This window comes from Osmerus mordax, chromosome 13 (genome assembly GCF_038355195.1).
Source record: "Osmerus mordax isolate fOsmMor3 chromosome 13, fOsmMor3.pri, whole genome shotgun sequence".
Lineage (NCBI taxonomy): Eukaryota > Metazoa > Chordata > Actinopteri > Osmeriformes > Osmeridae > Osmerus > Osmerus mordax.
Window position 1 is genome coordinate 13,396,928 of NC_090062.1, and position 12,792 is coordinate 13,409,719.

A 12,792-nucleotide genomic window follows, 5' to 3' on the forward strand; every position below is an offset into this window, starting at 1 on the left:
AAATACATGACCAGTGCCCTCTAGTCACACGCCAACTATCATGTGCACAAGCTATTATCCTAGAATTTTAAATGAACCGCACAAAAAAAAAAGTGTTCTTACTTGTTTTTTAAATTTTGTATTAAGCAAAGCAGTGAGAAAGATTGATAGACAGTTGCGAAATACTACGTTATTCTTTCAGAAGTCAGGATGAACGCACTGCCACAGCACATTAAATGATTGCCCTGTGTGGTGCATAGTGGTGAGCACAGGCTGGTCCAGAGGCCTGCAGTAACCTAGAGAAGATAACATCAGAGGCTACTGCTCGCAGGGGTGACATTTAAACAATCTGTCAGGGCTGACTGTGCATGTGCCTGAACCAGACAACGAACCAGAAAGAGGGAGAGAGAGAGTTAGAAATAGAAAGAGAAAAAAAGAGAGAGGGAGAGAGTCCTGTGTGCATTTGAGTATGTGTCTGTGTGTGTGAGAGAGAGAGAGAGAGAGAGAGAGAGAGAGAGAGAGAGAGAGAGAGAGAGAGAGAGAGAGAGAGAGAGAGAGAGAGAGAGAGAGAGAGAGAGAGAGCGGGAGAGAAATTGACATTGACATTTGCAAACTGTGAGTCTGGGAAAGTGCAGAGCAACTGAATAGGTCTATTATCCAACTGACAAATACAGTGAGAAGCAAAATAAGAGGCTCAGAAGATCTGTTTAGCTCAGCAATTATGTTTTCAACAATTTCCTTTTTATTAAAAAAATACTACTGAAATGACTGTTTGGATTCAAAATAGTACCAACAACTACACTACTAGCATTTAAAGAATTAACTCTCAACATGTCCTCACTTCTTCCACAGCACCAACTCCATCCAAACTGGAGTGTCTTAACCAGGCTCACTATATCTTCATTTCCCTTCCCAGCAGCCACTGCTACTGATGCCCGCTCCCCCCCCCCTCCTCTACCACCCTCTCTCAAGTTAATTACACTTCTGTAACAGCAGTGCAGGGCCTCTGAGTGAATTGTGCAACCATGGCAAGCAGAGAGGGGGGAAGGCAGCGAGAGATGGGGAGGGGGTGCCTTAGGGACCTTGTGAATAGGAAGGAAGTAGTGTGTCCCTGGGTAGATATAGGCCGAGGCTGTAGCCCTGACTCTGGCTGTGAGCAGCTTAAGGAGACCTCTGTTTTGCTCACTGGGGCCTCTTCAATATACTTTACAGGCCCCTGCTAAATGCCTGAAGTCTAAACGCACATATATACACACAATGTGGCATCTCTGTATCACATCTTTATGTCTGGCAGCTTTTGCAAGAAGATCATAACGTACGCGCAAGCCTGGCTTTGTGGAGTGCCATGGATTTCCCCAAACTACAACAAACTGTTACTCCCCGGTTATCAGATAGTCATATTCTTTCATCTTAAAGGCTAGAGTAACAAAGTCAAACAAACAAAATAATTCAGCCTAAACTTACCCACTGTATGGAATTTGAAGTGTTTTACATCAGTTTCCTGAGACAAGCCAATCATGATAAGACAAGACCCGGGATAGGATCAACAAACTTAGCCTATCAACAAAGATCTAAGAAGCACCATGACTGTTATCACAGTGGGGCTGGGTAGTTTTAGAACACAAATGACTTGCACAGGCTAGAGGTGCCAATATTGAGCATTAGCCTAATAGATATTGAGCTTGGAGGCACAGCCTAAAATAAAGTGGGATACTACCCTCGGTGCAACGGGCCCCGCCTCTCAACACAACATGGAGAGGTTGGAGGGGAGGAGGGGGCAGTGAGGACCAAAAAAGAAAAGCCTAAATGCAAGAGTTCAACGACTTTCTCTCTGGTGCAACGTTCCTGTAGCCTGTTGATGCAGTGCAACCAGCGGTGGCTCGAGTTAAACTATATTTAAACTAGACAGATGCCACACATTGCTGCTCGTGCCTCGCCCCGGGAAACAAACGTCTCTCTCATCACTCTGGGGAGATGGACCCCTCGGGGTTAGGGGGCACACACATGGTGAGCTAGCCCCACGTGTAGACCTCTGAGGTGGGCTCATCTTGATTCTCGGCCACGCGGACTGACCCAGGTAAGGACTTGTGTCACGGGCGCAACTACTGTACTGCTATGGCCTCCCACTACCCTTTCAAATTGAGTTTTACTGAAGACACATGTCTAGAACTGCCACTGTGTGAAACATATGGGGTTCAGTACAGGGAATTACTCACTGACAGAGCTTCTGGGCAATGCCCTGTACTAATGACTCCATTGTGCACATTAGCTTTGGCTGAAGTACTGCCTTTTCAATTTCTAAATATGATTTTCAACAAACAAATGGTAAATGTTAGTGTACACAAGACATTTCTTTATTCGCCAACTCTACTTCTTATTTTGTTTCACTCAGACACACTACAGGATGGACTATGTAGCCTGCTCTGATCGTTCGCATAGACACACATACACCTGGGCGGTGTTTGGGAGCTAACAGCCACTCACCTGGTGACGTGGCACACAGCATTCTTCCGCTGCTGACTCCCGTTAGACGGTAAAGCGGTGCTCAGACTGGACAGCTTCAGACGCTGCTCGTGGACTCCTGCTCTAACGGCGCTCTGAAACCTGCCGCCTGCCTTCTGCCACTCTCTCTGGGAGCTCAAAATAGTCCACCATGAGAGCGATGTAATTTCAGTCTTTCCCACGGCCAAGACAGCCCGAGTCAGGAGTCCAGACACTGAGCAACAGCTAGAACCGCCAAAGAGTAGCTTTCTCTGACTGAATTGTCACATGGATGATTTCATCACTGACTTTTATCTATGACTCAATAATACTAAGTTTCAACATCAAACTCTCAAACAGCATTCCGTTACAGGATGCCAAGATGTCATCCTTGCTCCCCCCCCCCCCCCGAGCCAAATCAAACCTGATTCTAGCTAAGTGGAGATGCTAAGCTGGCATCTGGAGACTTCATTAGGCTAGATCAGTCACTCACAGTTAACGGTGGTCTCTCATAGCCTGAGAAAGGAGTGAGAGAAAGAGAGAGAAAGAGCTGTGGTTCGGTGGTCCCTGTCGAGGCCTGCACAGCTCAGGTCTGCTATGATGACAGACTAGGAGCAGCCAGACAGGCCCCAGGAGGTGAGAGAAAGCGACCGGCAGAGAAAAAGAGAGAGGGGGGAGACAGAGAGAGAGAGACAGAGGGTGACAAAAATAGGGTAGAAAAAGGAAAAGACAAGGAGAGTGAGATAACTCTTTCCCGTTCCAGTTCTCCTTGCAGGAGCGAGAAAGCCATCCACATACCCCCACCCCCACTACCGCCCCTTCTTTCATTCCACTGCCATCTGAACCCCACATGGCATGTCTGGGCACAGAGCCAGAGACCTCTACTGGAGCCCTGATCCTCTACAACCCAGAGAGGGCACTTCTCCCCCTTACACTACCTCTAGCCTTCCACCCAATGAGGCCATTTCTCCTCTCAGCGCACTGACCCCCAAGCCTCTAATTCTGCCACCTTCTGTGCCACATCACCATGCCAGTTTGCCAGGAAGATCTATTTGTATTGTAGTCTTTTAAAGGGTGTTGCGTGTTTATACATTACAGTATAATACTCTGTATGCTGTCAATAAATTCTACTGTAGGCCTACAGTATATGTCACAGTTGCCAACTCTCATGCATCTGGCTTAACAATACGACTGTCATACACTTACATTACATTACATTTAGTCATTTAGCAGACGCTCTTATCCAGAGCGACTTACAGTAAGTACAGGGACATTCCCCCGAGGCAAGTAGGGTGAAGTGCCTTGCCCAAGGACACAACGTCAGTTGGCATGACCGGGAATCGAACTGGCAACCTTCGGATTACTAGCCCGATTCCCTCACCGCTCAGCCACCTGACTACACTGAAATATTAGCGATGAGGCCAAGGCATCTATCAGACATGATATCCAATGTAACCATTTTATTTAAACAAGGTATGTATACTATTCCATGAAACATGCATTTTGTCAAAAAAGAGAGTCCAACATTGTACAACATAGTTGTAGCCAGGTATGCTTTCACCATAGTACACCAGAGAAGTATGGGTAGGAATGGGGTGGGTCATCATAGGCACAGGTGCTTTCTCAACAGGTCTTACAAAAACTTTTACAACAGTCTAGGCCTACCTCAACAAACATAGCATGTCTTAACTCAGGATGACTTAAAGCATGAGTGGTGAGAGACAAACATTTGTCACTGCCAAGGAATGCTCACACAATATCTTTGAAATACTCAGTACAATATCAGCTATCCAATGATATGATGACAGCATAGCCTACTACTGTGGAATATATTCTTCAGTGGGTTGGGTTGAATAGGGATAAAACTGTTTGTTGACATATGATTTAGGTTATGAAAATAAAAATCAGTAATCACCCAGTGCTAACTAAAAACTAAGATAATACAGGAGGCTGCCAGATATTCTTGCACAATGAGCCATGACTTGAGGCTGGGCAGAAGAGAGAGGAACCAATTTGGCTTTGGAGTGATACTGCAACTGTAACTCTGGCTGTAAGATGCTGCCTTACACGCCAGTTATTCATGTGTATAGGCACAGGCCAAACCATTCAGTCCAACCAGATTAAACCCGCTTGCACAGTGGCACTTTTATTCTTATGCCTATTCCAACGTCACTTTTTCCCCTTCACTTCTCTCTCCAAATTAAAGGTATGTTTAATCTGGGGAAAATGTGTTTGGAGTTGGTTGGTTAGAGCTTTTTTGCCAACATTGGTTTGTGATTTTGCCAGAGCTCCATGAAAAGAACACCCTTAACTCTGCATTGATTGCAGCTGAAGGACTACACATGTAATTGATTCAATATATTTAGTTCCACCACTAGTTTCAGAGAAAGTTGTTGTTAAACAAATGTCACCTAGTCCTGCGTAGACTACACCAACTTTAGAAAGTACCAGATACCCAGCAGAGAAATGAGATGCAAGTTCTGACTAGCATACAGTAGTAAATACCAAGGCTCAAGCTCAGACCATATGCTAGTAGCAGCAGTCACGTTGGGTCCTTCTCAAAGCTTTAGCCTAAATTAAAAGCAATAAAAAGAGTGATATATGGATACAGTTATTGTACAATATAGAGTAATTACTAAGCTATTTCACGCCGAAAAAATCATTACTTTCAAATAATCAAAATAGTAGCCTAGTCTATCCCTACGAATTTCAGCTCTTGGTATTTTGCATCACCAGAATTCAAATTCCCACTTGGTCAGGCTGTTTTTCACACATTAATATACCGATGATGGCAGGCATATATTGGGTCCTGTTAAGGTCATACTGCAGCCAATTACTGTGTCTGCAAGGTGACATATTTATTAGTTATCTATTAATAAAACGTACGTTTGGTTTGTCACTGCGTTGAAAATGGTTGTCAGATTGAATACGTTCTATTCATAAGAAGGTCAAAGTAAGATTTGACCAAGCACTGAGAAGAGATTTTGTTCTATCGTGTCGGCCAGAGGGGAATTCACCAGATCCACCTAATTTAAGTCCAAATTATTTTTACTGATTGATTATAAATTCTATAAAATAGCATAATGTACATACAGATGTTAAACTGCTCCAACAGGTTTTAGACTTTTTGATGTCTATTTTATGTTACACTTCCCTGCATTCTAAAAACAAATGAAAAAAGAAAACGATTCTCGGGCATAATATTCTGGCAGAAATGTTTTCACTCCTGTCGTATTAAATGTCGATTTAAAGGGGCTTATAGTTCAGTTTATGTATTTTGAGTAACACCATAATAGATAACATGTACTGTTGTAGTACTACAATACTTGCCTTCAGATGTTTTTGGGGATATTACTGTATAGCCTAATTTATACCGCGCGATTATTAGGCAAAACGCGCCAGTTTATTGATAAAACAATCTGTGGCCATGCATGACGGTACAAACTGACTGCTGTTGCGATGTTGTTTACTGCTAAATGTGAGTAGGCCTATGTGTATCACGACTTATTATAAACATTTTCTATGGTAAATAAATACAAGTATTTGTTCAGATGTAGGCTACGCAACTGGTAGCGTGTTGCAACCAATAGTTGCATGTGGCAGTTGTAGCCTACTGTAGGCTAGCTACAAGTTCTGTAGGTAGTAGTTGTAGAAAACTGTGCCTAGTGAGTTTAGCTACTTGCCCTACTATTTTGAACAAGGGGAACACACTGACCTGCGGGGCCTAGCGACTGCTGTTGCCCGTCCTCTCCGAACATCAGTCTGAAGTCCAACTCCTCATTACCGGTGCAGTTTGCAGTAGTCATCGGGGTTGACAGCTCGGGTTTGACAGCTCGGGTTGATCCGTCACTCGACGGCTAGCGCAAAACTCTTCCGTGGGCTCTGTCACAACATTTACTAAATGGAAAGCCAAACTTTTTGTTTAGCTCATAAAATTCTAGAGACTAGCGAACGTTGGACTAGTTTTCCTCGAATACAAATCCAAAATGTGCTCACTCCCCGACGCATCTATTCCCACACGTAATAGTCTGTCCTACTACGCACGTGTTCTTTAAACCACACAAGCGCGAAATTGATATATAGATGTTTGGTGTCAACAAGACAGGGACAAGGTTGTCGGTAAAATTGCCCCTCTCTCTCTACCGGAGCTTCTATCCCAACTTCTACTAACAGCGCGTGACAGGGCAGTTCCAGCAGTGACGTCAGCAAACTCGATAGACAGACAACAGAACATACACACACACGCGCACACCTCACGCACACACGTATCTGTCTTTAAATATCTTGCTACGGGTGTAGTTTAATGTATTTATCCTAAAATGCTGGATGTCTATTTTGATTGTATTTCAAGTATTAAGTTATAACAACCTGCCAGTTGCCCGAACTATGCTTGCTTTGCTGGTAGGAGCAACAGTTTGACAATAATGTACTACCAAATGACTGAAATCGGTTATTAGGATTGATAAAAAAGATACGAAATGTGTGCGCCATTAGTAGCTAGTGGAGGAAAATCAAACCATGGGTGCCTGGTATAACTCTACAAACTAACCTCTTAAATCCTTGTTTTAATGAATGTACATCCGATGTGCAATATTGACTCCAGAATGATCCCTTTTTAAAGTATCATGTGGGTCATGTCAGTAAAATCTGGAATTGGCGACCGGGTTACGGTCTTGTCTAGCAACACTTTTGGTCCTTGTGTTATGTATATATTTTCCAATAATTTCTCATTTCATTTTTATTTTGTTTGTCTGCAAACCATCGACAATTTGACTATACCAGCTATGTCTCACCTCTCTTAAGATTATATTTTGAGGAGACAAGCCAAGGCCAGATTGGAAACTATAATGACACGATACACTCTTAACCTCTTGATCCTCTTCTGGTCACTTAGAGGTCAGTCTGGAGCTATGCAGTCTTGCAAATTACAAAGTGGAAAGCTGTGAGTTCTTATACAGAGGAAATCTGTGAGAAGAACAGAGTACAGCCATGGGTTTGCAGGTCGTATGTAAGAAGCAGTTGAAATAGTTCCCTTCAAGCAATGTACTTGAAGGGAACTATTCCAACAATACAAGCATATGTGGATCTTAGCTGGGCATACTATTAGATATTGCTAAAAGAAAACATATTTTTCTTTCTACTCTATGTTCTTTACAGAAGTTCTACAATGAAGTATTACGTTGTCGATGTGTGAGTCACACAAACACAAACTGTATGGATGAAGGTGAAAGTATGTAGACAAACAAAAACAAATGCTAATTTGACTAAATGAATTAGGAGCAGTGTAAATTTTAAACTTTTCTTGTGATACTGTCTTCACAAAATTGTGATGGCCAAAACTTGAAAACACAGATGTACTTCTGTACGAAAATGTATTTATCCTTATGACATAAAATTGCCTACACAGCAGACAGAACCATCTTATCATGTAATGGTGACAGGGAACACACAGCAGAGTGAAAGAAGAAGCATGTGGGCGTACAGACACGAAGTTCACAAATGCATGCAAAAGCATCAATATCACATTTCCTGTGGTCTTCATTTCCAAACACAAGCTCTTACATCTAACTTTCATTAACAGTCAATAACAGATGCAAAACATTATATTAGAACCAATATATTTTTTAAACAAAGGGATTATTACCAGCAGGAAATGTGACTTTTGTCGATGTTTGTCGGCTACCTATACTAAACAGAATACTTCTCTATCTTTCTTGATGCAGATGGATTATTTTGACAAATATTGTACATAATTATTAAGAATTTTAGTTAGAAAATGGCAGTTATCGACCAACAAACTGTGAGATGAATCAAATTATTGATAATTATTCATCATTAGCATTAATAACTCCCCTTTTAATTCCTTCATGTATATTCATATATTTCACATTTGTTTTATTTACATAACTTTGAAGCCAGACCAATATAGATGAACAAGACAGATGTGAATGTAAAACAGTTACATGTTATAACATTTAAAACAAACGTATAAAAAACTGCCATGAAAGTATTATGGCAGTATGATAACATTGTGTCCCTCTTAAACATTGGAATATGTCAATATTGCTCTTGTTTCTCTACATCACTGTCTTCAGACCAATTGCTGTTCAATTCAGGTATCTCTTATTTTCTCTGATGACCTTTAAAGGAAGAAGATAAAGAACATTATCCACAGATTGTGTGGGAGGGTGTAGATGTGGTTAGTTCTTGTAAAGAAAGTTGTGAGGCAAAACAATCTCTACCCCCGCACTGGTCCTGTTTGAAAGGTGTCACTCTTTCAAGGATTGAGGTTTAAGTTGCAATGAAAAAAATTTGCAAAATGAAATGCAGCAAAAACAAACTAATGAACAGAACACTGATCAACTGATCAAATACCTTAATAAGAGATAATTAGTTAATGTATCCAAATTAACTACATCAAAACTATGTATGCAACAGAATGAATCCCCTCTTGATTTTGCAAACAATGTCTGCATTTATGGTATTTCCAACATTAAAGTAGTGGTTTTATGAACATAATACAATAATCTACTCTTTATGCCAAGATTGTAGAGTCTTCGTTGAACAAGGGTTCTAAACGTTGTGGTGTTCCTGGCCTGCTATATGCTGCACTCTACTGGCTGTTAATAGAAATAGCCCTAAAGGTCTCCAATGAGGAGGAAATTAAACAGAAGTTACCAAGGCTACATAAACCTACATGTGACAACAACACCCTATTACTGAAAGCATATCTGTGATGTTCTAAAGCCAACAGGAAATCAATCGCTTAGCCAATTCATTCATCACATGGGAACTGTGCCTGATGAAGGATCAATACATGTGACAGCTCAGTGAACACATGGCAGAAGCTATCTTGGACTAAAAGTGACTGTTGCTGGAAGCTTACATGGGTATTTCCCCCTCCCCTGCCTTTGAATCCACTTTGGTGTAGGGTGGTGTGGTGGTCTAAGGTGGGGTGGGGTGCAGTAGGGTGGGGGTGACTGCACCACAGAGAGGTTCCTAGGATGATGTTCTCTCAGAAATGCATGACCCAATGTTCTGATTATTCCATGGGAGCATTTACAAAGAGAACAGCACATTAAAAGATGTGGCTTTAGCTGGAAGCAATCTAATCTAATCAAATACAGAGGTGTACCTTGCCTGTGGCCAATATTTTACATTGAACACTTCAACAGTACATTGAACTTGGGGTCCTTTGGCTGTCATCCCCTGGGGACTTGGCCAGAATTTGGTGTCACATGGACATGGACTGACAATTGTGTCGATGACACTGCTCTTACCAATGGTGACCCATTTAGCATACAGCATTATTGAGAACAGGGGTCAGACTTCTTCTGCTGATTCATGACAATAGCCAGACTATCCATTGGCCAATATTAGGATTATATAATGCACAGGGGTGAGAGGAGTTAGGAATGGTCATAGGAATGTGAAGTCATAGCTTTGGACGGCATCTCAAAAGAGACTTCACAGAAGTTCATTCTAGCTAGACATCAGATAATCATTTTGATCCATTTTTCACTACTTTTTCCATCATTTTTTGTGCATGACTATTATAATTATGTTACATAAAATAAGTCATGCTGTACAAAGCAGTACCTATATATACAGGTTGTAATGACACATCAGTAAAGTTGTATATGAACCCAAATTATCTTGGTTTTTAATAGTTTTGTGTTGTTTTTTGTGTTGTTTTTCTGGAGATAAATTCTGCATCCGCCGTTTTATGCACGGCTTTCATGAGAGGCACCCCCTCGCGAGAGCGCGTGAACCACTCGGAATCAAAAAGTGAAGGATTTCGTCTTGATATCGCAACCAAACGGAGGGGAGACAGGTGTCTCACATTATACTTTCTTTGTTATATAATTCAAAAGTAGAATGTCGGTTATCTGTGTAAATAACAGATGTTATTCTCAACACAAAATCCTCAAAATTCGTCATCCAACACAGGAAATAAACCCCAGATATGATTACCAAAGAAAATGTATTTTGTTTAGCAGGTTGAAAGTATTTCACATGGCTTTTCTTATGTATAGGTTCAAAGGATTTTGTGTTGAGAATAACATCTGTTATTTACACAGATAACCGACATTCTTCTCTTGAATTTTATAACAAAGAAAGTATAATGTGAGACAGCTGTCTCCTCTCCGTTTGGTTGCGATATCAAGACGAAATCCTTCACTTTTGGATTCCGAGTGGTTTGCGCTCGCTCCCGCGGATGGGGGTGCCTCTCCAGAGAGTCGTGCATCGGATGGCACAACACCGGGATGGTGCTCTTCGTGAGTCATCGCTCGCGACGACTTGACGTCATCGTCAATCGCCACAAACACATGTATGTTAGCTATGTTGTCTTATCATCTTAAAGCAATGCAGTACTTATCCCAATAGGCACACAAAATAAAAAGATTAGATAATTATTCCGTGATGCACGACAGCAAAACATTTCACTGGCAGAATTGAGGTAGACGTGTTTTCCGGACTTTTTTTCTAGCTAGATAGCTGAAGTTTATTCCATTATCGAAATGCAGTCAGCGAAGATCGGCTATTTATTGTCCAGATCATACTTATCTAACAACATTTACTCATCAAAGAACATGTTCCGGTTTCATGTTAATGGAACCATCATTTTATACCGTGCTTGTCAAACAGCAACCACCAAAGAGTCGGTGGTCATTCGTATTCCTAGGTATATGCAGAAACAGGTCGAAGGCGTGAAGCAGATGAGGGGCAAGAACAAAATCGCCACAACTAAACCCGGCAAGCTGTTAATACAGAGCAAGAATCCTCAGCTGAACCAGTCGGCAAGTTATACCCTTGGCAAGTTTGAGGAGCCTGTACTGTCATCCAAAGGATGGAAACATAACAAATCATTCGGTGACTATTTCACCGTTAACAACACCCAGCATGTCCCGTCCTTCGTCAGTGAGTGCCAGTTGGAGGAAACCGAGAAAAAGAAGAAATCTGTGACATTTCAAAACCTTTGTCTCTCTTCAGAGTTGTTGGAGGTTTTGAGCACCATGAACATAACGCACCCCACCACAGTGCAACTTCAGACCATCCCCAAAATCCTAAAAGGTCACAACATTTTGTGCGCTGCAGAGACAGGAAGTGGAAAAACACTGAGTTACCTGCTGCCTATTGTTCATAAACTCCAGAGTGAAAAGGAGTCAGAGGATTACATTGACACTGCACCCAAGATTCGTTCAGTGGTTCTTGTGCCTGCGAGGGAACTAGCTGACCAGGTATCAGCTGTTGCCAAGACCTTGTGTACCCCATTGGGCTTGCTAGTAAAGACTGTGGGAGGAGGGAAGGGAGTGGGTGACATCAAGCTAGCCTTTGATAAGGGTCCTCCGGATGTATTGGTGGCCACCCCCGGAGCTATGGTCAAAGCCTTACGGAGGCGCTACTTGGATCTGAGTGAACTGAGAGTCTTTGTAGTGGACGAAGCTGACACCATGTTTGACCCCAGTTTTGCAGGCATGCTGGAGAGCATCCTGGTCCACACTCAGGTAGCCAGTGAGCCTTCTGAGACCCGTGGACCCAACCCCAAATCCCAGCTGGTGGTGGTTGGAGCCACCTTCCCTGGGGGTGTGGGTGATGTCCTCAGCCAGGTGACTGATCTAGGCAGCATAGTGACCATCAAGAGCAAGATGTTGCATTACTTAATGCCCCATGTCAAGCAGACCTTCTTGAAGGTGAAGGGAGCTGATAAGCTGTTAGAGCTCCACCAAGCCCTGAAGCAGACAGAGCCGGAGAAGCATGGGGTGCTTGTTTTCTGCAACAAGTCAGCCACTGTCAACTGGCTTGGCTACTCCCTTGAGGAAATGGGAGTGCGCCATGTCCGTCTGCAGGGGGAGATGCCCGCAGCAGTGAGGGCTGGGATCTTCCGGTCCTTTCAGAAAGGTCAGGTGGATGTGTTGATCTGCACAGACATTGCCTCTCGTGGCCTGGACACACAGAGGGTCCGACTGGTGGTCAACTATGACTTTCCCGAGTCCCACACTGACTACATTCACCGAACAGGGCGGGTGGGCAGGGCGGGCAGTGTGGAGAACGGGGAAGTGCTAAGTTTTGTCAGCCATCCCTGGGATGTGGAGCGGGTGCAGCAAATAGAGACTGCCGCCAGGAGGAGAACCATCCTTCCAGGCATGGAGTCTGCCATCCAAAAACCAAGCCCCAAAGAGATGGAGACTGAATAAGTAGAGCAGTTACCTTAATCATGAGACAATATATATTTTTCAACAAGTCATGACCATTGTTTTGTTTTTTTGTCTGAAAATGAATGTTTGGAATATTAATTAACTTATATGTATTGTATTAAACTATGCAACT

General features: G+C 42.6%; 2 protein-coding genes across 3 annotated transcripts in view; one reads left to right on the forward strand and one right to left on the reverse strand.

Moving 5' to 3' along the window:
* Positions 1-6,511, reverse strand: part of nfatc3a (nuclear factor of activated T cells 3a) — a 46,023-nt gene extending 39,512 nt beyond the window's left edge. Inside the window, exon 1 of one of the 2 annotated variants that reach the window (XM_067248754.1) lies at positions 6,176-6,511. In XM_067248754.1, the coding sequence (XP_067104855.1) occupies positions 6,176-6,266 (91 nt within the window). In that variant the 5' untranslated portion in view covers positions 6,267-6,511. Of the gene's footprint in view, positions 1-2,953; positions 3,042-6,175 lie in introns of those variants that run through there. The other variant, XM_067248755.1, reaches the window with a different exon arrangement.
* Positions 6,512-10,839: 4,328 nt separating this feature from the next.
* On the forward strand, positions 10,840-12,792 carry ddx28 (DEAD (Asp-Glu-Ala-Asp) box polypeptide 28). Its single transcript, XM_067249281.1, has one exon. It carries the CDS (start codon positions 10,983-10,985, stop codon positions 12,657-12,659), a length of 1,677 nt encoding a protein of 558 aa, XP_067105382.1. The 5' UTR covers positions 10,840-10,982; the 3' UTR covers positions 12,660-12,792.

Bases quoted from the DNA above. Each gene is read 5' to 3' on its own strand.
- ddx28 (XM_067249281.1), top strand. From the start codon at position 10,983: ATGCAGTCAGCGAAGATCGGCTATTTATTGTCCAGATCATACTTATCT.